The 24,315-nt window shown below is 39.4% G+C and overlaps 1 protein-coding gene across 1 annotated transcript; it reads left to right on the forward strand.

The window, feature by feature from the left end:
- Positions 1-1,435: 1,435 nt before the first annotated feature.
- On the forward strand, positions 1,436-22,832 carry Stmnd1 (stathmin domain containing 1). The gene is made up of 5 exons (XM_026384621.2): positions 1,436-1,595; positions 9,143-9,323; positions 13,743-13,894; positions 21,200-21,331; positions 22,036-22,832. The coding sequence occupies exons 1-5, from the start codon at positions 1,515-1,517 to the stop codon at positions 22,318-22,320; spliced, it is 831 nt and encodes a 276-aa protein (XP_026240406.2). The 5' UTR covers positions 1,436-1,514; the 3' UTR covers positions 22,321-22,832.
- Positions 22,833-24,315: the final 1,483 nt, after the last annotated feature.

Below are 24,315 nucleotides of genomic sequence, written 5' to 3' on the forward strand. Positions count from 1 at the left end.
GCTCTACCACACCCTTAGAAAAAGATATTCTCACAAGTTTGGGTTGTAGTCCTAGGATGCTCCAAAAGACACCTGTAAATCACATTTTAGTACCACCCCTTGTTCACAGACAGCTTAAAAGAAAAACAATTGTGCAGTATTTCACTCTTACAATTCTACAAATACCTATTAAACTTCTCCAAGAACATTTTTATAAGTGTCCTTTGCACTGAGTTTATCTAACTAAGAAATTTCCAGTTTCCAGTTGGGGCATCTAATGTGAGTTATTGCACCCACGAGGCAATACTGTCAGAGATGTTCCCCAAACACCATTTTAGCCTCGGTTCATATCTTCATTCACACACTTTCAATGTCTGTGGCTCCATAATTGCAGTACTTTGACAAGAGTTTCATTTCCTGTTCCTGGATTTTAATAAAAGGAAATTGACAGGCAGCATCATTAGAACAGGGGGAGGGAGAAGGGAATGAGTCTAAGTGCTAGGTTAGTTCCTTAGGACAGAACTGACCACTAGTTTCCTTGGGAGAATCCAGGATTTTTACTCTTCCAAGAATCCTTAGTTGTATTTTCCTGTTGTTTGGACCCAGGGAAGGACTGAGTCAGGCCACCTGGTTCAACCACAAATGGCTGCCTCCCGGACTCTAGAAAGTTACCCAGCTTCTCTGGCTTAAATTTGCAAAACGAAAGGTTGGGAGATCACTAAGATCCCCTTCAGTTCCTTTTTAATCATCTCTAATAATATTTTTTTTAAATTAAGTAGGATAAAAAGAAAAAAGTCAGGAAAGACAAACTTGCTGCTCCTTGGAGCAGTCATCCTAGCAGACCTCTCTTGGTTCTCTGTCAGATATGCACACCGGTGCTCTTTCCTTACAGCTCATAAAATGCACCTCCCATTAAAATGACTTGCATGACCCTTGTGGAATCTGATGAACTGTTTAAGGTCCCAACGTCTGGTTTCCTTCAGTGTGTGGCTTTCTGTTTGTGTGAACACCCCTCTGTGAGGTCACATTAAGACACTGCCTTCTGGGGCTGTCCTGGCCATCTGCACAAAGGAGGGGTCTGCACCGACTGGCCATCTGCGTCACCTTCCACACAATCGCCTTCTACACCACCCCCACAGCGTCGCAAAGCAGCTGAGTGTGGACCAGGCACGGGGTGGGCGTGTCCCACGGTGCTTTATAAAGAAAATCAATAAAAGGTCCTCGCAGGATGCTGAGACTCCAGTACCTGGTAAACTCGGCCAGGCAGCGGACCCTGCCTTTCCCGGACCCTGGAGGGAGCTGCGATTTACATCCTACTTGGAATTTAGACGCCTCCAATCTGGAGTTTTCCGTTACAGACGTCCCATAGCAGCCCAGCCCCAGGTCCTCCTGACGCTGTTTATTGTGGCAATAGTTCCCGGCAACTGCCCAGACACCGAGTGCCTCCCGCCCGAGCTTGAAGGCGGGAGGTGGCGCGGCGGGAGCGCTGCAGGACGCGGGCGAGGGGCGGCGAGGGGCGGCGGAGCGCGGGCAGCATGGGCTGCAGCGCGTCCCAGCCCGCCGAGGACCAGAGACGCGTGCCCGCGCCCAGGAAGGGATGGGAAGAGGGAGTCCAGGTAAAAAGGAAAAAAAAGTAATAAAATGAATCAGACAGACCTAGAGCCTTTGCTCCGGAAGCCTCCGATTCTCAAGCTCGGGGACAGCTGAAATGGGCTGGACCAAGTTCCCAGGCCGCCTCGGGAGGGATAATAGGGTGCATGAGGCGGGACAGCCCTGTTCTGCCAGTGCTTCGCGGCTGTCCTAACCACGCAGGGGTTTGGGGAGGTTTGGTGTTTAAAGGCCCCGGGCAAAGGGGAAATTGGAATAATCCCTGTAGTCGGCCAGAGCTGGGCGGGGCTGTGCCTGGAGGTGATGTGGGGAAGGTGGGAGTCCCTGGAGCTGCCAGGTATGGTTGGCTTCTGGAAAATGGGCTCTTTGGAAGTCGCTTGGAATGGGAGGGGCTCTCAGGAACCACTTGGCTGCATCCTCTAGCTTCATAGCTAAGGGGGACCCTGAGGTTCGGAGAAGTGGAAGACTTGCCTGAGGCTGCACAGCTTGTTTGGGGCAGATCTAGTTTTCTTCAGGAGTCTCATTCCAGTGCTCTTTCTACTATGCCTCAAAGTTGCATCCCTGTTATCCTTGTGAGGGGAGGGAGGTATTGGAGATGGAACCCAGGGTCTCTCCATGGGCAGGTGCTCTACCACTGAGCTACACTCCCAGCCCCAATCCCGGGTCATTCCTCTGGAGGCATTAAGGGTATTCCCCCCCGCCCCCCAGAATGGGTCATGGAGGGGATGGGTTGGTTGTGACCAAAATTAGTCCAAAATTTCTTCCCATCCTTTTTGCCCTCCAGATTCCATAGACAGAACTAGGAACCCTCAAGGGTCCATTCCAGAGGAGTTTAATTTTCCATCAAAATCTGACTTTCAAGAGTGAAAGGGAGTTCTCCTGATACATTTCCCAGCCAGTCTGGCTGAAGCCCAGCACAGCACAGCCAGAGTTATGGCCACCCTTCCTAAAAGGCCTTTGCAGAGTGCTGTTTAAAGAGCCCAGGCTTTGTCCCAGCAGGTTATGTGGGACACTGTGGGTGTCAGTTACAGCATCTGCCACATAGGAGGCATATTTGCTGGGCTCTTGGGGCACATTTCAAAAGCAACTCTAGGGAAAAGCTGAGGTTCAGGACCTGGTGCTCGGCAGGAAGCCTGCACTCAAATGCCTGTCACCCTGCACTCTGCTCCCATCCCTAAACTGCTGCTGTCTGCATTCAGGTCCCATATGTCTTCCTGGGCCTCTCAGTCTCTCCTGTCACCGTCCTTCCCAGTCTACCTCCCACACTGTCACCTGTTCTCCTCTGTAATTCACTGTAGTGTACAGACATTTTTTTGATTTGGTCCCATTCTTTCTTTCTAGTAGCGCCAGCTCCTCTACTGTCCATGGCTGTCACTCATGACCCCTGGGGCTGCTAGACCAAGGGCTTGGGGGTTGGTTCCTCCAGTCTTCCTCACTCCTCCAAGCTTTTACCCACGCTATTCTGTCTTCCTAGAATGCCACCCCAGGGGCCTGTCCTAGGAGAGCTGGTGAGCTCTTGATTCGTCCTTCAGCTCTGGGCCCCCAAACAACTGATCTGGCACTCCCATTGCCACCTGAGGCCAATTTGTTTCAAGGTCCTTCTCCCTCACAGGTTTACAGGCTTCTGGGAAACCCTCGGTGGTCTTTGCTATTGTTCAGTATTGCTTTGCACCAATATGTAGGAATATTTTCCCCCTTTTCCTACGATACATTATGTCATTTAAGTCTCAATTTGCTATTGTTTTAGCTTTTTTCGTGCAAAAGAGATTTCTCATCTTTTTTTTTTATTTTTCATACACGCATTATATGTAAGTCTTCAACAAAAAAAAATGCCTACTATTTGTGTTCTTTTCTGGCTTTATCATTTGCTCGATCACATGGTTAACACTGAAAATAACTTTGTTGTGTAGATCAGGAGGGAGTAAAAAGAAGTTCCCTCCATGTGTCAAATATATCAGGTCCTTTAGGTCAGGCTATCCCAAGCCTGCAAGGTTTTCTACATAGTTTCTTGAATTTCACAGTTAAGTCATCGCCTGCTTGGATACTTTTTCCATTTCCACCATCATCTGCCTTCTGCTTTAATCTTCCACATGACCTCCAGAATGACCTCTATATAATAAAATTGGATATGTCAGTCCTCCTCAGAAAAATGTCACCAATCCATTAAGTGAGCACACAAACCAATGGTCAAGACGACGACAACCAGGGTTTGATTTTTGTGTTCATTCTTATTAGTTGTTGACCTTGGTCAAGGTCTTAACCTCTCTGGCCCAGTGTTATCTGTGAAATGAGGGTATTCACAATACTTACTTCACAGAGTTGTTATAAGGATTAAATAAGACAATTCACATGAAAGTGCTCATATGCCTGGCACAGACTAAAACTCAATGTAAGTTATTATAATGACGGTGATGGTTGTAAGATAAAACCCTACATCCTTGGCATATCCTTGCACTGGCTGCTGACTCTGGGTTTGCTCTCTCCCCATGTGCATATTCTGCGCAGGCCTCGCTTCTTGTTCCCCACACCCATCTGCCCCTAGTTCCATGACCTTGCACCTGCTGCTTTCTCTCTTTCAGATTCTTCCCTTTCTCCAAGGCCACCGTCAAATTGTGCACATCTTTTAAGACAGCTCACGGTCACTCCTCCCTGTGCTCATCTGGCCAACCCCTGACCCTGCCACCATGCTGCCAGGTTGATCTTCTACCTCCTCCTACCAAATGGCAATGCATTTTATCATATTTGTTTCCATTTTTTCCTCCTATCCTGAGCTGTCACCTCCTTGGGTACAGGAACTGTTTTTATCTTTGTATCTCTGGTGCTAACTGTGGTGTCTCATGCAGACCTAGCACTAATGCATTTTCCTTGAGTGACTGCATGTCCTCCCCACGCACCCAAGTCCCCAGATTCCTTAGTGTGTTCTTGTCTCCATGTAGCATAACCAGACTAATGACAGTCTGCAAGGAAAAAAATCAATATTAAAACAACTTGAAAATAGACTGAGAGTCTACTCATGCATATACCTTCTCTTTATGTGAGTGCCCAAAACACTTGACTTTGGAAATCTGATCTGGGTAGGGTATGATTATTATTAATTAGACACTCTAGAGCTGTCTGAATAGTAATGTCTTTACTACATGCATAAAGGCAGAGGACTCAGAGTTCAGTAGTTCAGAAATATCTTCAAACTGAGATGAATGTATTTGCTGTAATGAAATATTGTTTCTTAGTGGCATTGACTTTAAAATATTCTGAATTAAATGTTTTGAGAACTGTCTACAGACTTTCTCTTCCCTTTTGCCTTAAAGTGGCAAGAAGACACCACAATAAACTAATTCATAAGAAAAGCCTGGGAAACTTCTTAGTTGGAAAAATGCTTACTTGGAGTTATTCTACATGAATAACTTAGTTTCTTGCCTGTTACAAACAGGGAATGGTTAGCTTGCAGTGAGTGATCTCCAAGGGTCCTTCACAGCTTCCCTCCAACATCTGATTTTAAAAATGCCCTTGCTTATTGTCTCTGAAAAGGCCTAAGCGGCTACTTAAAGCTCAACTTTTTAAATAATAAGATTTGGAGAGATATTATTGTGACTTTTCTAGAAGTAACTAGAAAAAATCATATTTTTGAAGAACAAATTCTTCCTCTATGTCTACAAACAAATATATTTATAAAATATATCTGCTACTAATTTGATTTAAGATTTCAGCTCTGGGGAGCCTCAACAAATTAGTTCCTCCAAACTGTTTGGCAAACATGTTTCCCCAAAGCTGTATGACACATATAACACTTCTCAGCCCAAACAAACAAACAAACAAAAAAACACATCTAGAGTTGAAAGCAATTTTTGAAAAAAAATTATGGTAATTCTCATGCCTAGAGATCACTTTAGAATTCACAATTTTTAAAATTCTGTCTAAAACTGATAAAATTTTATCCTCAAGGAACTGAAGTATAAAATAAAATTGATACAAAATTATAGCTGGGTGTGGTGGCATTATTATTCAGACAGCTCTAGAGTGTCTAAAATCCTGTAATCCTAGCAACTCCAGAGGCTGAAGCAGGAGGATCTCAAATTCAAAGCCAGCCTCAGCAACTTAATGAGGCCCTAAGTAACTCTGTGAGACCCTGTCTCTAAATATAATATAAAAAAAGGACTGGAGATGTTGCTCAGTGGTTAATACCCTTGGGTTCAATCCCTGGTACAAAAAAAAAGTTTTAAAAATTATCAAAATGTAAAAAGACATTTAATCTGTACTTCTCTTACTTCATCTCAAGGAAAAGATAAAACCTTCCAGCCAACTCTTCCAGTTACCATTTCTTATATAATATAGAAGGTTTTCTTATTGGTGTGAAAATTTAAACTCTTCATGCATAGATGGAACAAGAACACTACTAGCCATGTCCACAAGTGGCACAGATTTAATTGATTTGTCAGTATCTCTGGTCTTTGAACTGTGTCTGTTTTCAAGTCCAGATTATACAATTGGGTTAAAATCCTCAGAATATGTCACACATTGATAAGTTATTTGAAAGATGTTCTTAGTTTTCAAAAAAGAAGAACTTTACATTTCTACTGTGGAAACTGAAGGCTGGTATGAGTTATTTGATGCTAAAAGACTGTGTTTTGTCAGCTACAGCCTAAGTGTTGGTCAGTAACAGCACTCCGGTGCAGAGTGTCTCTAAGTACACATGGGAAGATATCCTTGCTAGGGTCTGGATTCCAAATCCAAGTGGCTATAATAGCGCTGATGAAGCCATGGTGAGGTCATTTGCAGTAATGGTGTTTAAATAGAGGCTAAGCTGTAGTTTACAGAATGTCTTTATGAAAAGTCATCCTTTTAGATCAAAAATGCTCAAATTTACACTCAATTCTAGTGTGAGCTTCTTACCATCATTGTTGGTGCTGCCTTTGCTTTCATTAAATCAACTGAATGTTTTTAGGATCTCCACTTGGAAATATTAAATGATAAAATTAAAAATTAGTCCTTGTGTGTAACTCACTGGTTTCAAAAAATGATGAATTTACAGAATGAAATGAACTTGTAAAAACACTTGTGTCATGACCACTACAGATCCTGGCTCTTCACAGTTTATTTAGAAATAAGAGGAAGAATGTACAACATGATTTGCATCTTTACCTTCAGCCTCAGAGACAAGAGCATCTGAATGGGGCTCTTTTTCCTTTGTTATATGAATCAAATATAAATGTATGTGTGTGGTACATGATGTATGTGACATGAGATGTGTTGTATGTTGAAGGTCCACTTACTCTGCAGGGACTGAGTGACATCCCTAGCACTTTTTATTTTTTATTTTGCGGCAGGACCTCACTAAGTTGCTGAGCCTGGCTTTGAACTTGAGATCCTCCTGCCTCAGCCTCCTGGGAGCCACTGGGATTACAGGCATGCACCACCACCACGCCTGGCCCAATGCACTTTTATCAGCAATGGAAGTATGGTCCACTGAAAAGAAGTGGGACTACACACACATTGGTGCAAAATTTATAGAGGGCCTTCTGGAAATGTATTATAAAATGTACATGGTATTATAAAATGATCTAGCATGCCTAGGAATTTTTATCATTGTGTTTTCAAGAGTTGGCTATTTTATATCATATCAATATTTAATTTCTTTTTATTTCCAAATAATATTCCTTTGCATGAATATAGCACATTTTATTTCCCCATTCATCAACTGATGAACATTTGGTTGTTTCCCATTTGTTAATATTATTAATAACCATTATGAACATTTTTATGCAAGCTTTTTGGTGAATATGTATTTTCACTGTCTTGGTTGTTTACTTGGGATTAAAATTCCCAGGTCATACAGTAACCCTACATTTAACTTTGAAGAGATCTCAAGCTGTTTTCCAAAGTATCTCCACATTTTGTGTTCCTACAGTAATGGAGGAGGGTTCCAGTTCTCTATACCCTCACCAACATTTGTTATTCTCTTTTTTTTATTTTAGTCCTCCTAGTGGATATGAAGCAACTCATTGTGGTTTTGATCTGTATAATAGTGAAGATCTTTTCATGGGCTTAACAGCTAATTACAACTTATTTTTAAAGACTGTTTATATGAGTAAATACATTTGGGAAGTGATATACCAAGATATTGATGGTGCTTCTATCTAAGGGCTGGTACTTCTTATTTTCTACTATGTTTCTGTATTGGTCAGGATTATATTAGAGGAACAGGTCCAGATGGATGGATGGATGGTTGGTTAGATGAATAGTTGGATGGATGGATGGATGGTTGGTTGGATGGTTGAATGGATGGATGAATAAATGTACTGCAAGGAAAATGCTTATGCAGTCACAGAGCTGCCAGATAAATCCAAAATCCACAGGACAGGGCAAGTGGTCATAAAATGTGGTCTGGAGCTGAAGCCACAGTCCACAGCAGAATTTCTTCTTCCTGAGGGAGACCTCTAGTCTGTTCTTGAAGCCTTTCAACTGAGTGTAAGAGACCCACCTAGGATAATGTTTTACTTAAAGTCAAATGATTGGTAGATATAAATCACATCTACAAAACACCTTACAGCAAAACCTAGAATTAATGTTTGACTGACTACTGTAGCCTAGCCTGGTTGACACATAAAACTGACTGCAATTTCCTTCACTATTATTTAATTCTTTTAAAAAGAAGTCTGACCTACATTTTAACCAGCAAAAACAATGTATATTTCATTTTTTAAAAAATATTCCTTTTATGTAGTAGTATCTCTACTTTCACACTTGATTATGAACTTGTTTGTCTTAATAAAAAGTTCAGTACAGCAACTTGTATTTGATAGATCCCTTCTAACATAAATTAATAAAACTGTAAGCATTTTTCTATTGCTGTTTTAACTAATTAACCCAAGTTTAGTGGCTTAAAGCCATACAAATGTTATAAGAATGGGAAAGATGGTAGAATGAGATGGACATCATTACCCTAGGTACATGTATGATTGCACAAGTAGTGCATCTCTATGCCATGTACAACTAGAGAATTGAAATGTTGCACTCCATTTGTGTACAATGAATTGAAATGCATTCTGTTGTCATGTACAACTAAGTAGAACAAATAAAAAATTTTTAAAAAATACAAATGTATTTTCTTAGAGCTCTGGAAGTCAGAAGCCCAAAGTTAGTCACACTGGGCAAAGTCGAGGTGCTGGCAGGGCTAGTCACTGTCACTTGAAGGAAAAAGTCCTTTCCCTTTGCAGCATCTATAGCAGTGGTCCTCAGAGCCCGTGGTTAAAGTCCCTTTCTCCTTCCCCTCCAGCACCTTAGCATCTTCAAGCTGCCCCTGCTCCCATCCTCGCATCAGCTTTGCCTCCTGCAGTCAAATCTCCTGCTACCTCTCTTCTAGGGACACTGTGACTGCATATAGGGCCCCCTGGGTCCTTTAGGACAATTTTGCCATTCAGTTAATCACATGCCACGTAACATTTGCAGGTTGCAGCCTACCATGGATACTGGTTGAAGAAATACTCACACAGCAGACCCACAACACTTTTCATGTTCCAAGAAATCTGGACTCTCAGAGAGTATTCCCTCTTCACAGGCTGCTGCCCAACTAACACACTCTGAGGAGAACTGCAGGCCCCAGATCGATGCCACACTGCCCAAGGACACTGTGGACAAGGTAGAAGGCCTGGAACAACAAACTCAGATAAGAAGCTTACCCGGAACTATTCCAGAAAGTTCTCCATCTCCTAGTGAAAGAAATGGAAAAGTAAATTCAGGTAAGCCACCACTCCTTGGGTTTTGTGGGTTCATGTTGATCTCTACAAAAATACTGATTCTCTAAATACAATGTATATTCAGTGGCCTTTTATCTCTTTTTTGTGGGTCATGAAGTATTTTCAGTGACAAAACTTTAAAAGTTAGCCTTAGGTCTTCATTTTTTCAGTAAATAATGACAACTATTCATCTTATTGTCCGTGAGATAATTAAAGTCATCTCTCTCTTTTTTTTTTAAACATTCTCAGCCTTTATTGAGAATTGGAAACAGAATTTAAGAATACAAGTTGCTCAATTTAAAATCATTTAAACATCCACTCCACTAGGTTAACCTCTTTCTAAGGGAAAGGTCTACATTTGCAAAAAAATAAATAAAACCTTCGTCCAACTGCCTTCCCTGTGTCTCCCCTTCCAAAGTTATCAGCAAATGTGCAATAAAAGGATCTTTCAAGAAGTAGTCATGAGCTAGTGTACTATTTGCGAACTATTTGCAGATTTCCATTTCCTTGAGTTGCTCCCTGGTGAGGATTTATGATATCTTATTTATATTTGATCAGCATTCAAAATAAATTGAACCTCACAGACTTCAAGGGGAAGTGCTCTATTTTTTTTGGTGGGGGGAGCTTTCATTTCATTCCTAGTTAAAAATGCTCTGTAGCTTCTTCGCTAGTTACCAGTTACAGCTGGGAAGCACATGGGTTCATACATGAAGTTACTCTTCTTGGACTTTGCTAGCACGCTCAGATTATTACAGATTTTATATTGGTCATCCTCTTGTGGTTCTGATGTGATGTCCACATGACCTCTGAGAAGGAAGCAGGATGTCCCCTCCTCTCTGACTACAGGGCCAGCACAGATACTTTCTCTCTGTGATAATGCAGTTGTGACTTAGTTCCTGGCTGCAAATACCTGCTCAAGACCTGTGTGGCTAGCAGACTTCAGGCTGTCAGGTGGCTGGGACAGGTGTGCTGGGGACAGCTGATCCTGCAGCTGCATGCTGTTAAAGGCACTGTGAGGATCACAGCTGGGAAGCAGGATGCTGTGGAGGGAGAACAGCTTGAGAAGTCAGCTCAAAGCAGATGTTTCTAAAATACAGTGTACATGAGTTTCAAGAAGGCATCTTTTCACAGAATGTCTTGGACTTTACATTTGTTCTCTGCCCACTTTTCCTCTCTGCCAGTTCTTGGCTTTCTCCCTTCTTCCTCCTGGTCTTCACATCTACAGAGTTTCAATCTTCACACTAACGTTTTCCAACTATGGCTACCTGACTTACCATGGGGTTAGGGCCCGAGAAACCTACCACCAGTAGAAAAAGGACGAGAATGTTAGAAGTCAAAAATGCTCTGACTGCACTGACCTGCTGAACGCCTGGGCTCAGCCACAGCATGCTGTAGTGCTGGTGTCACCAGCGATCTGTGTTTGGCTGCAAGTCACAGTCGCTACTGCTATCCAGCATCCAAAAGGGAGTTGAAACACCTATCGCTAGTCCGGGAAAAGATCCAAATCAGAAATTCAAATACAGTTTCTACAACGTGCATAAGGTTTTTGTACCATCATGGAATCAAAAAAATCATAAATTGAACCATCATTAAGTCTGAGACTGTATTTCCTTTGGGGAAAAAAACTTCTAATTTTGAATAATGTCAGATTTAAGAAAAAAAGTCTTTATATTCTTTTATCCAGATTCCTCAGTGTTACCACATGGCCACAATTGCATGATCATGTCCCCCATATACGAGTGTGTTTTTTCCCTGACTTGATGTTACCTTACTTGGAAATGCACCAGTATGTGTTTCCCTAAAAGCAAGGACATTTTTTGCATAATCTCTGTAAAAGGATCAAAATCAGGAAATTATTAGCTTTTCAGCATCATTATCTCATGTATGGGCCATATTCGAATTTTGTCAATTGTCTCACAAATGTCCTTCATAAATTTCTGATTTGGGTTCTAACCTTGGGTCACATGTTTGTCACATGGCTTTATTCTCCTTTACCCTGAACCCCTCAGCTTCTCTTTACATTTAGACCTTGATGTATTGGAAGATAGAGGCTATGTAGAATGTTCCTTAATTTGGGTTTGTCTGAGATTTCATCACGGTTGTGTCCAGGTTATGCATTTGGGGCAAGAACATCAGAAATAATATCCAATTATATTTATTTATTCATTTATTTATTTTTTAGTACAGCAGATTAGGAGGCACATGGTACCTACATTTGACTCTTATTGTATTTGGTACTCGGACTTGCAAAAGTTTGTGGGTTTTTTTAATGTAGTAAAATTTATCAGTCTTTTCCTGAATTTGGATTTTGAGAAAATTTAAAAGCCTTTCCCTGTATCTGGTTTAAGATGATGTCACCCATGTTTTCTTGTGTGATTCCAATTTTCACACTTAAGCCTATAAAGAGTTTCTAATAACATGAGAAAATGCTAATATAAACATTAGTTTAATGATAAACAAAGCTGTATGTCCAATATGGTGCCAAATTTATAAAAATAAAATTTTATATATTGACAATAGTTCTCTCTGAATGGTGAGAATACAGGCACTTTTATCTTCTATTCTTTTTTTATATTTTTTAAATTCATTGTGGGAACCATGTATTACTTTTATAATAAAAATAGAATGACAATGTTATTTTTCAACATTCCCCAATCTTCTCCAGTGTCCCAAGAAAAGAAGACAATTAGTTGAAGTAACTGACACATTCTAGGAATCTCTGTGTAGGTTAGTTACTGCAAAGATCAAGCTGAATACTTGAGTGAACTCAAAAAAGAATGGGTTCAAATGGTTACAATACTTTTTATTATGTTAGTAATCTTTCAATCATGATAACCCTTTTAGAAATACCACAGGAGAGAGGAAGCCTTTCTCTCCCATGCATGATATTTACATGACACATTTGGGAGACATTTACATGACATGACATTGACCTGACCCATTTGGGAGAGACAGGTAGTGAAGACATGGGTGTTGATGTCAAACAGACTTGGATTCAGTGCTAGTTAACATTCTTGCTACCCATATCCCTTTATGCAAGTTAGTTAGCCTTCATCATATTAGTGTGTTTACTTATAAAATAGAGATAATAATATCCCTTCACAGGGATATTATTTATTTATGTTTGAATTATATGCGAGACAGTATACAAAGTACTTCGTATAATGCAAGTACATAAGTGCTCAAAAAACAGTAGTTACTATTATTTTGACCCTTCCAGATGACCTTGGATTCACCTCTGGCCTATTTTTTTTGCATTTTTATTTGTTAATTCAAATTTTTAGTTCACCTACCTACATGACGTGTTTTACTACTCTGTACGTAAATCTGGATAGAGCACTTTCAAATGAGAATTGGTTCTATTTTGAGCACCTGCATGGGCAGCCGAAGCAGCAGTGGAAAGGTGCCAAGATGGTTGGGGATGTGTTGGAGCTGCTTGCAGCAGTAAGGTTGAAAAATCTCATAGAGAAGGCAGGTTAATATTTCAAAGTGAAAGAAATCCGATTAGTGTGTCTGCACCAGGGGGTGTTTTCTCCCTTTCCAGCAAACTCGTGAAAGTTGTCTTCATAACCAGGTTAGAAATTTTAATACAAAGCCTCCATCCATTAAAGGGGATGGACCTGGTTACAGTTAGGACTTCCCAATGACTGCAGACCAGAGGAGAGCTGATCCCCAAGGACTCCACACTGCTGGACTTCTGACAAGAAAACAAACCTGTCTCTGGACCTTTATTTTGTAATGTGATAATATATATTTGTTTATTTATATAATTGGTGATTTTTAATGAGGAGGCTTCTTTCAAAAAATAGTTCGATAAGGTCCCCCTAGAAATGATTTCAAGGCTCATTTTTAGAATCACTAATAAAAATATAGCTGACAAATTTTTAAATCCCATTCTGATTTGGATCAAAGACTCTTTTCAAAAAGGCACGCTTTTACTTCTGCAGATTTAGCAGATGGTGTAACTGTACACTCAGGGTTGCAGAACTAGACGTCTCTTGGCAACATCATGCTGTTTATCTTTTGTATACAAAGCATAGAAACCAAACTGCAACTCATCCTAGTCACCAGGAGAATGAGTCTTAGCTGTAGTTTAGCTTCATAATTAGTGGAGAAACCCATGTCATCTGACCCAAGTGTATAAGTGTTGTTACAACAAAAAGTAATACATAGCAGCACATGAAAGACTTTTTGTTATGCTTAACATGAGACCTGCTAGGAATATAATATGTCCATGTTTCCTTGGAAAGAACATTAAGAATTTGAACTGCAAAGGAGTCTACTTTTTTAAAAAAGAAACAGATTCTTAGGACAGAGTGTTGAGACTAAGATTTCAATAGGTAGCATGATTCATAAGACATATGATTACCATCTGACTGATAAAAATCCTCACTTCCTTTTCTTTCTCTTTTACTTTGGAAGACCCGGTGACCAATGGATTTATCAATAAGCCCCAACCCCTGGAGAATCGAGAGCGACAAAAGTCATCAGACATCCTGGAGGAACTGATTGTTCAAGGAATAATACAAAGCAGCAGCAGAATATTTAGAAATGGAGAATCATATGATGTTATGGCAAGTAATTCTATAATTAATGTCACCTCAGAGATGATGGAGCACAGGTCATTATTTCCACATGTGTGACTGCCGGTGACAGCATTTATCTAAGCCAGTTTTTACCTTCCATCAATTCCCTCATGCCCTTGCACACCATCCTTTGTGGATTCAGGAATTGTCCTAATTGCTATTGAGTAATGAATCTGATAAAAACATTTCTTGGGTTATATTAAATTTGAGGTACAATAAGCCCCACTGAATAACATGCCTTTGTCCTTTCAGCAATTTTTATTAAGCATTAACGTTTGGATAAGAAAACTGAATTTGATTTACTCATTAAGAAAATGGGCCTAAATGCCAAGGCTATGACATATATGTTTATGTGTGTGTACATACACACATCCTAGAATCAAACATGGGGAAATACAGTTGTAAAAATTACTAAACTGCTATTTTTCTTTGCTGATTCATCCTGATCAATCTGGCAGTTTTTCCTTAGTGTAAAATTTTACTCTGATTTTTAACTTGCTTGACCCAAGTCTAGAACTCTAAATTTTTAAATTAGTTCTATATAAAAGAGGATAGTGTTTGTTGTTTTGTTTTGTTTGCTTGTTTGTTTGCTTGTTTTTAAGCCAATGCTCCAGATATCTAGGTACTGAGTACCAGAGAAGGTAAAGAAGAAATCACAATTAAAGGAAGACTGAGGAAAAAATGAATAGAAAACAAAAGAAAAAGCAATGATGAAAATAGAGATCAGAAATAACTTCAAAGTTCCCATAATTGTTACCTATCCCTGTGTTGTAGGGAAAATAGTCAACTGGGAATAAAAGACTTATTATTCAAATGAAGTCTGCTCCTAGACCAAGTCACTTAGTGCCTAAGTGAACTTTCTTCCCTGTGTGTAGGGAATGTTGAGAACTTATGAATTGAAGCCAAGTTGGCATTTTCTTTTGAAAAGGGAAATTCCTGCAGAAAGTATTTGGGGAGAGGAAAGACTGCCAACACTTAATATTCTTAGACTACCCAATGATGAGGATGTAGGAGAAAGGGCAAAGTACAAATGAGTCATATAATGAAAGGCTAATGCCATCATGACAGTTTGCATTTGCACACTGCTAACATGACCCAAGGCATCCTGGAGTACCTGATCCTACTAGAAAATACCAGAAGAACAGATCTTTAACATGGAGGGGGAGGGATTTGATCTTTAACATGGAGGGGGAGGGATTTCTGGCTATAGTTGAGTCTCTGGGGGACAGAAAAAAAGTTGTGTCAAAAGACAGGAGAGCACATCAAGTGGAGGAGGACAGATAATGGAAACATCCAGTAGCTAAGCAATGACTACTTCTGGGAAATGCTGGAGATACCTTGGGGCTGACACCAAGAGGATTACATTCAAACATCTCAGTGATAATGTGCTCGAGATGAATGCATTCTAACATACATCTTGCATAGGATGCCAAGGTTAATTAGCATAAGTTACATTGTGAAAGAAATATATTAATGACAACTATGGGCTTGACTTTCAATAACACTATTAAGTGAACTAAAGGTTAAGACTGTATACATATTATATAGAAATAGAATGGCTATTAGGAGCATGGTTAGGACATTCTCAAAAGCATTTAAATATAAGGTTGTAAGAATGCCACAATTCCCACCCAGTCTGGCCCTTGGTATTGGGCCAAGATGTTCCAGCATACACCAAGTTTGCAACAGGCCAGAGTGGCAACATATAGCTCTTTGTTTTATTGCCTAATGTTGTGGTCCTTAACCTGACTATACCTTGGAGTAACCTAGGGAGTTTTCAAAATTCCCAGTGCCCATGTTCCACCCTGGGCTAATACCTGGGTGTGGAATCCAGCTTCCATGTTTTGGAAAGTTAACAGAATCATCTGTCAACAGCCTAGGATGAGAACCAGATACCCTGAACTTCCTCAAATCTATACACAAAGCTTTCAAGTTCACCAACAAGATGGGAAGGATTAAAGCTATTGAAATCATAGTGTATTCCTCATTCATCATGAGAGACAATTCTAAAATATTCCTGAAAATGTAACATTTCAAGAATAGCAACTACAATTATACTCAAGAAGCCCAGGGAAGTAAAAAAGAGCTACAGTAGCTCAGTGTCACCAATATAGCTTCCTTCAATTCAGGTGTGCTTCAGTTCATAATTGGGCCAGATACTAGGTGCCTTAAATGTTTTGGCAAAAGTTATACATATATAATAAAAAGATAAGAATCAACACTGAAGGACAGAGTGGGGATCATATAAAGTATAGAAGTGATTGAAGGCTAATATTTTGAAATATATAATACTTATAAAAAAGAAAAACCCTGATAAATTTGACTAAAAATCAAACCAAGGAGTCAAGATAAATAAAAAGAAGATGATTAATAAAAGGATACCAGTGTTAGCAGTTACCACAATGTGATGAATCCAATCAGATGTGTAAACATTATTTCTTCATTCTCCTAGGGGAAAAATGATTTAAAATAAAATGTTATGGGAAAATAGAATAAATTTGAGAATACTTTAAAAATAAGACTTCTTACATGGACTAATAGCTTATTAAATACAAGAGAATTCTGGACTAGTTATGCCCACTTCCTAGTCAGGTAATCATCATCTTCCACTGAGTTTTTAGTTAGAGTGATAAAAGTGAGGGTCTTCTATTCCTCTTCTGAGTCAGGGCCATCCCATCTTCCTAAGGGTCCAAAGTAGTATCTGAGTCTGCTGCAAGGTCTCCTTTCATCTTTTTTCTGTTTTCATCATTCACTTGCCAGTGAGTACTACAATTCCATAGTACTCTCCACATAACCAGTTTTCAAGCATGTTCATATTAATAGATTTTATGCTGATTTAAGAGTTAAAAAGATATGTAAGAGATATAACATCAATAACATAAATATTAGATCATTAAGTGAGCCTTTTAGTGTATTTTAAACCATTTTACTGAGACTTAACATGACTATATGGTAAAGAGTACTGGATTTATGTCAATATGTGTATGGGTTAGTACAGACCTCTTTAGAAATATGTGATTGACTCTCACCCACATAAATATTATTGCTTAGGTATCTTATTGTAAATTCATACCTCTCTCTCTCTCTCTCTCTCATACCTATTTGCAAGCCCTGAGTATTTTCCATTAATTTCGCCTTGTCTGATCAAAGTTTATTCTCTTCTCTGTGCAACTTCTGTAACCTTTAGTGTAGTTAGGGAGTTTGTTCACATTGCATCAGTCTCTAACATTATTTGTTGACCTTCATGGAGAGTTTTTTGAGGAGAAAGTCAACTGAGTTAGGACTAAATAATGCTAGTAAATGACAGTGTGATCTTCCTAAGGAGGTCTAAAGATGAAAGAACATGAATGATTGTTAGAGTCTGTAAACAAGTCAGGATGGCGCCTGGCATTTTGCCAGGGGAATGTTAGAGTTCGTAAACAAGTCTGGATGGTGCCTGACAAAATGCCAGAGGGAGTGGTTTGAGAAGTAACAAAAGCGAGCCATTAAGTGTAAGCCATAAGCCATTCCTTATTGGTTGACTGATGTATCTAGTTTATGCTAATTAAGATAAGCTGTGCAAAATGTATAAATACCTCTGTTGTCCTACAATAAACGGCTCCTACTCCTGCTGTATCAATGTACACAAGTTGTTCGTCACCCCCCTCCCCTTATTTTGCTGCGGCCCGGACTGTGGCAAATGATCAGGTCTTCTGCAGGAAGCTTTGGCCTATTCTGTGTACAAGATACCTTTAGGGAACAAACCCAAGATAAGTTCATCCATAGGTCAATAATTAATTAGGAAAGTTCTGAGGGATACATAGTGGATGTAAGACATAATACATACAAGCTCAGTTGGCTAGAAACAAGGCTCAAATATTATTACAGCATCTTTGGGACTGGCAGTCCTCTGATAGTATTCTTAAGGAAAATAACTGAACTGGTAACTTCTCTAAGCTTAAGATGGTGGTCTTTAAGTTTCTACTGACAGCATGTCTATGCATAATAAAATTGTTGTTATCATTTTAAAGTGCCAACCAACATTTGATGAATTCTGATTTCACAAAATTCAGTTTTAAAAAATATAACTGTACAGAGTTTTTTCAATGTTTCTATGTAACTGTCAAACTCAAGAAAGACTGCACAGATAGGATTAACTTCTCAAGAGGAGGAAGAAAATGATTTCATAGGCATCAGTTTGAAATAAAGCCACAGGAAGAGCCTTTCCAAACCAGAAAATCCCAACTTCTCTCAGTATGACTGACTGATCTCACAGTGTTAGTCAAGGTTCAGACTGCTATGTAAAATCTAACTCTGCATTTCTTTATTGGATCTTGGATTACCATATAATTTTCTTTTAGCCTCTGTTGAGTGAGCAGCTCTAAGAAAGGTTTTCAAACTCATTTCATAGTATCTCTGGCTGAGCAACCACAGCAAGTGTGTCCCTCTTTCCAGCAAATGGCTTTTGCCAGCAGGAAGCTTAAAAGTCAAGTGTCATTAAAACACACACACACACACACACACACACACACACACACACAATGAGAAGGGGGAATATTCTTTACTGAAAAAATCAGTTTTCTTCCAGTGAACAACTCTGCCCCACAGATAACTCTGATGGCTGAAACGGAGCCAACCTTACAATAATGTTTTCAAAAGGCTCTGAGCATCCTAGATTTCAAAGCTGGAAGGAAAGTTAGCCGTCTTTCATCCTCTCACTATCTTACCCGTAAGTTCAGAGACCAAAGTCCAAAGGTGCTGGCCTCAGGTCAGACATTGAATTAGTGGTAGAGTTGCTGCTCTACTTCCGGTTCCGGGTTCCGTTGTACTTCCGGTTCCGGGTTTGGTCTCACGGTGGTTTCCGGTTCCGGGTTTCCGTTCCAGTTCCAGCGCCTTTCTGGTCTCCTTATCCACCTTGGGGTAGTTGGGTAGTTTGTTTGCCGAGTAGACAAGTTGGCGTTATACCCTTCTACTCCCTCTAAAACGTTTCCCAGGAAGTTAAGTACTGTGCAAATGAGGAAGCCAGGGTTTGTAGGGCTTAACAAGTCATGGAAAGTCACTCCATAGCCAAGTCGGGATTCAAACCCAGGTGTGTGTAAGTCCCAAGCCCGTGACTTTCCCTGTTAAGCTAAATTGCTTCTCTTTGTCCGCTTGATTTATTTTCTCAGCATCTACAGCGTGGTAGTCTGAAGAGAGAGAGAGTCATTTGGAAATTATAATGAATATTAATAGCTCTTTTCTCTTTGAAAGAAGTCTTTAGAGAGATTATCTAGAACAGGACTCAGTTCATTTTATAATAAAGACATGGAGTTCGTTAAAATCTTCCCCTAATCATAATCAATCTATATATACTGACCTAGAAAGATGTCCATATTAAATTAAGTAAAAGCAAATTGCAGGACAATGTGTTTGGATATAATCGCATTTAGTTTTTATTTAACATTGCAGATGTTCTGCACATATGTGCGCATATAAATATACCTGTGTTGCTGGCTCAGTAGGTTCCTGTGCTCTCTACCAGAAGAATGAGGCAGACACATCCATATAAGAGGAATAGGCTCTTTATTGGGGACTTCTGCTGGGGCCAGAGGGAGCACTCTCCAAGAGTGTCAGGCCGACTCGAACAAATGATAAAGGTGTGCAGTTTCATGGCATCTAGAGTAGGCAGAGGGACTACCTTGATTCCGTCCCTGGAGGAGGTGGGGTTTGAGCACAATGTGCTCTTCCTCTTTGTGCTTCTTTACGCATTGCATGTCTCATTAACATCCTATGTGTCCCTCTATGGGTGTGTGTTAACTATGCTAATAAGGTAAAGGTGCCTATGGGTTACTTCAGTGACTATTCTATGCATAGATTTGTCTCTCACCATTTGGAATTTACTTCTTATTGTCTGAGAAAGTCCCGGATGTTATTTTCAGAATGGGGCAGACTGTTGTTCTGTCTCAGTGGCCTTGTCTTTGGGACTTGTCTCATTCCAGTCCTTGACATTTCTGCCAACCACATAATCTCAAAAGGCTGAGGCGACTTCTCAGCTTTCCATCTCCTAACAAGTTATTTTACTCCTATAGCCTTGAAGACTGGTTCGCTTTTTAACTCCAGTACAGCTTGTAACCCCATAAGACTGAGAGCTAACTTGGCTGAATTATTTCCCCCTGAGAGGTTTTATCCCTTAATCATAAGGGGTGCTTTTTCTCAAGGAGATCCCTGATGTCTCATGTGCGTAGAAAATATCTGGAAAGACACACTTTTTTAAAAAAAAAATCATGTTTACGAGTGGGATTGGGGGCCAAATGATGAAACAGACGATTAGGGGGGTTACTTATGTATTTTTTAAATTTTTCATAATAAATGTATATTACAAAAACTTTTTTAAAAGAAAATTTAATTTTTAAGAAGAAAAACACTGTCAATTAAAACTTTCCTGGGGCTGGGATTGTGGCTAGTGGTAGAGTGTTTGCCTAGCATGCATGAGGCAGTGGGTTCGATCCTCAGAACCACATAAATAAACCACATAAATAAAATAAAGATTTTGTGTCCACTTAAACCTAAAAAAAAATAAATATTATTTTTAAAAATAAATTTTTAAAAAATAAATATTTTTTTAAAAACAAATAACATGTCTTTTTAAAAAAAGAAGAAAAAACTTTCTTCATAAGCCCTTCATAATAATTTTACATTTTTATTACTACTAATTATAATTAGAAATTCATTATTCTTTGAACTATTGAAAGAGTTGTTAGTCACATGAAGTGGCATTTTAGTTTCTGCTCTCATGAGAATATTTTGTAAAATACCAATAGCAAAGCCCAGCACAAAGTTATTTCTCAATAGCAATTAATTCTCTCTCTGCCACAAGATCAAAAGTGGTAAGATCTAATCGCTATTCAAGTGAAAGTAATTTGCAACTTGTGGAATGTATAAAAATGAATTGAAATCATTGAATATTATAAATCAAGGTAAAAATTTGACCTTTTACTTTGAATTACAAATTCATAACTGATTCTCTACCTTCCATTTTGTGTTCATTCTCAAGACTTTTTCCTCCTGAGTCCTCTTTTATCCAGTTTCAGAACTTGTTGCATACTTAGTTCCTTTTTCTTAATAGCTTGGTGTTTTTAGGGCATCTAACACATTTTATCTTTAGTAATTAATTCTTTTGTTACCAGCTTTTAAGTTGTTATTGTTGTTTTAATCTGCTACTAGAAAGTTTAGGTCTTTAGTATTTACCTTCTAAATTGTGTTTACCTCTCCTGCCTTTCTCCTCTGCCATTGAATATGCTTGTTTCTCAATTTTCTAAAAATGTCTTCTTCCAGATGAACACAACTGAGAAGCCACTGAGAAAGCCACCAGCCAGACTGAAAAAACTTAAGATCAAAAAGGAAGTAAGAGATTTCACAATGAAGGACATAGAAGAGAAGATGCAGGCAGCAGAGGAGCGGCGGAAGGTAAGTGAGCTCTGAGGCTCAGAGTCTGAGGCATTCAACACTTGCTAAAATGAGTTCACTTCAGACCTTTTCCTATCAGTAGCTTTAAGACAAATTGCATGGATTTGTACTTAGTATCTCAGTGATCTGCATGCTTCTTATGCTAAATGGTTGGTGTTTGCTTTCTCAAAATTATCTTTGTGCTGTAACAGAAGACATATCTTAAAGTTGGCCGAAAATTTCAATTTCATCCATACAGCCTAAGATAGCAATATTTAAATTCTCAGAATTGAATCAAGTATGAGGTTTCCTTCACATGAAAAAAGAAAGACTTTACTTGGGGGTGGGTAGGAGGAGAATCAGGGCAGGATGTGTGTAGCAGAGAGGAGGCCCTGAGGACCACAGACAAGAATTCCTGCAGCTTTGGCACCTGGGACCTCAGAACACTCTACTAGCTGCTCTGCTGGGAGACAGGCCTCCTGGTGTTAGTCCAAGCTGACATTGCCCTCTCATGGCCTCCTGGGAGCAAGGACTGGCTATGTACTTCATGGGGTAGACCCTATGTCTGCCCCCTTCAATAGAACTTCCTCAACAAATATGGTTATATGACTGTTAAGGACATAGAAAAGCCAGAAATTTTCATGATTCATGATGGGCAATAATAATGAGAACTTATAGAAGGTGATTTGGACTCCTTTTCATTTTTTTTTAATATTGCTTTTCAGATTAAAGAAGAAGAAATAAGAAGGCGGCTACGAAGTGACCGCCTTTTGCCCACAGCCAATCATTCAAATTTGGCTGAAATAGATGGAGCTGAGGTTCCACTTGAGAAAGAACTTCAAACCATAAGTGCTGCTACATTTGAGCCACCTGTCCTGCAGGGAGGAGAGCTACAGAAGAGGAAGAGTAACAATGACTTAGTCCCGATAGATGGAAACTACTACTATGAAAGTTTGGGGGTTGTAGAGTCAGACATGTCCTACAACAAAGAGGATGATATATTTGAATAAGCCATTTTGTGTGTGTGTAAACACCATAAAAAGGAATCTATTTTCCCTAGTGCAACAGTCTTAGTATGTCTCATATTCTTTGACCATGTGACCTCACCCTGTGGAATTTCTGGTGCAGCTTTTGCAATAATGGTGTAGGGCTGCATGCACTGAATATTAGTTGACTTAATTAAATTACTGTGGATGCACGCGTGTGCACGCACACACACATGCACACGCACAGGAGAAAGATCCATAGAGCTGACCAGCTTAGATTACTATGAGGTTGGTATTCTCCCTGAATATGTCTTTAAAAGTTGTTTAGATGTCTTTAATTTATGAATCTCTTGCAGCTTTATATATTGTGAATATATCTGTGCCAAATGAAACCCTTACTTTTTAGCTCCTGACCTTGGACTATGTCCACTGATGTCCTTTACAACAAAATTGAATGCATTTATAAAGTATTTTAACAATCTGTGTGTTTTTTAGGAATGTGTTTAGGTTTTTAAAAATTTTGCTGTCAAGTAATAAAGCACTACCTTAAAGCTGAATTACAGTTTCATCTGTATTTATAATTAGCTAAACAATATCCATTTCTTAGAATTATGTAAAACATGGAGTTTTCTTCATATTGAAAACACCACTTCTCCTGGGGCAATAGGCGGGTAAGTGAGGAGCCCAAGGTCTGTGCTCCAAGCTGTGCTCATCTCATTGGAATCATGCCTTGGTTCCCCCCTCCCTTGCCTCTGCACATAAGAGTGATCAGATGGGAAGATCTCTTGCATCCATTTCCATACTTTTCTGGTTTAGACCACTCCACCCCTCATGATTCAGCTGGGTTACTGCAACACATCTCTCCATTTTCATACAACCGTGGTCTGTCCAAGACCCCCTTGTTGACCATCTTTGATTGTCAAGATAAAAATCCAGACTGCTTTTTGTTGATAAAGATCTCAGATTTGAAGGATTGCAAACTGAACAAATTCTAGTTCCTCAAACTCAGCACATTCTCCCTGACTTCTGGGTTTTGCATATGCTGTTCACTCATTCCTCTTTCCCCTCTTGCGATTTGATGGATGCCTTCTTGTTTTCATGTATCAATTCAGATACACCTTCTCCAACACCCTGGACCAGGTCACCTGTGGTAGATGGGCTACTCATTTTTGCACTTATCACCCTGTGAAGAAGCTGCCTGATTTCCATGTAATCATTAGGCATTTTCAATCCCCACAAAACAATGAACAGATCACAACCATGATCTGTTGTTATCAAGGTTGCATTTTTTGTACCTCAGTAAGTGGAGGGTACAGAATAAGTGCTGTGTAAATATTGCTTTGGCAAATGGATCAATATGCTCTAAATCCTCCACAAGCAGAAGTTGGGCCCCATGAGGTGGTTTGTCTTGGGATCTATAGATGAATCTATAGCAGAAGCTACAGAAGAACCTACAGATGAAAGCTATCCCAGTGCTTTCGGCTTAGTATGGGGAATGGAATGCCATGTCTTCCCCTAAATGAGGGGAGTAGATCTCCATACCCTCCAACAAAAAGGGGGTAGTTCCCCTTGAAACCAGTAGGTCACCATGTGCATCACAACTTGATAGGCACAGATCCCAAAGCCCTCCATCTGGTGAGGGGTGATGTAGAACTGTGTATACGCCACCTCATCAGAGGAGTTTATTCACAGTCCTTCTGAGGATTTCCCATTCTGGATTATTCCAGTTCCACCCTCAAAGTACGAATAGGAAAAGACATTAATATGTATGTGAATATGTATATGAATGTATATATGAATATGAACATGTATATGTTAATATGTATATAAATAGAAATATGAAAATGTATATAAATATATATGTGAATATGAATAGATATCAATGTGAATATAAACATATATGGATATGTATATATGAATATGAATATGTGTGTATATAAATATGAGTATACATGAATATGTGTTGATATGCATATGTACATGCACATGAATATGAATTTGTTTGTGAATATCTCATTA

This window comes from Urocitellus parryii, chromosome 8 (assembly GCF_045843805.1).
Source record: "Urocitellus parryii isolate mUroPar1 chromosome 8, mUroPar1.hap1, whole genome shotgun sequence".
Classification (NCBI taxonomy): Eukaryota; Metazoa; Chordata; class Mammalia; order Rodentia; family Sciuridae; genus Urocitellus; species Urocitellus parryii.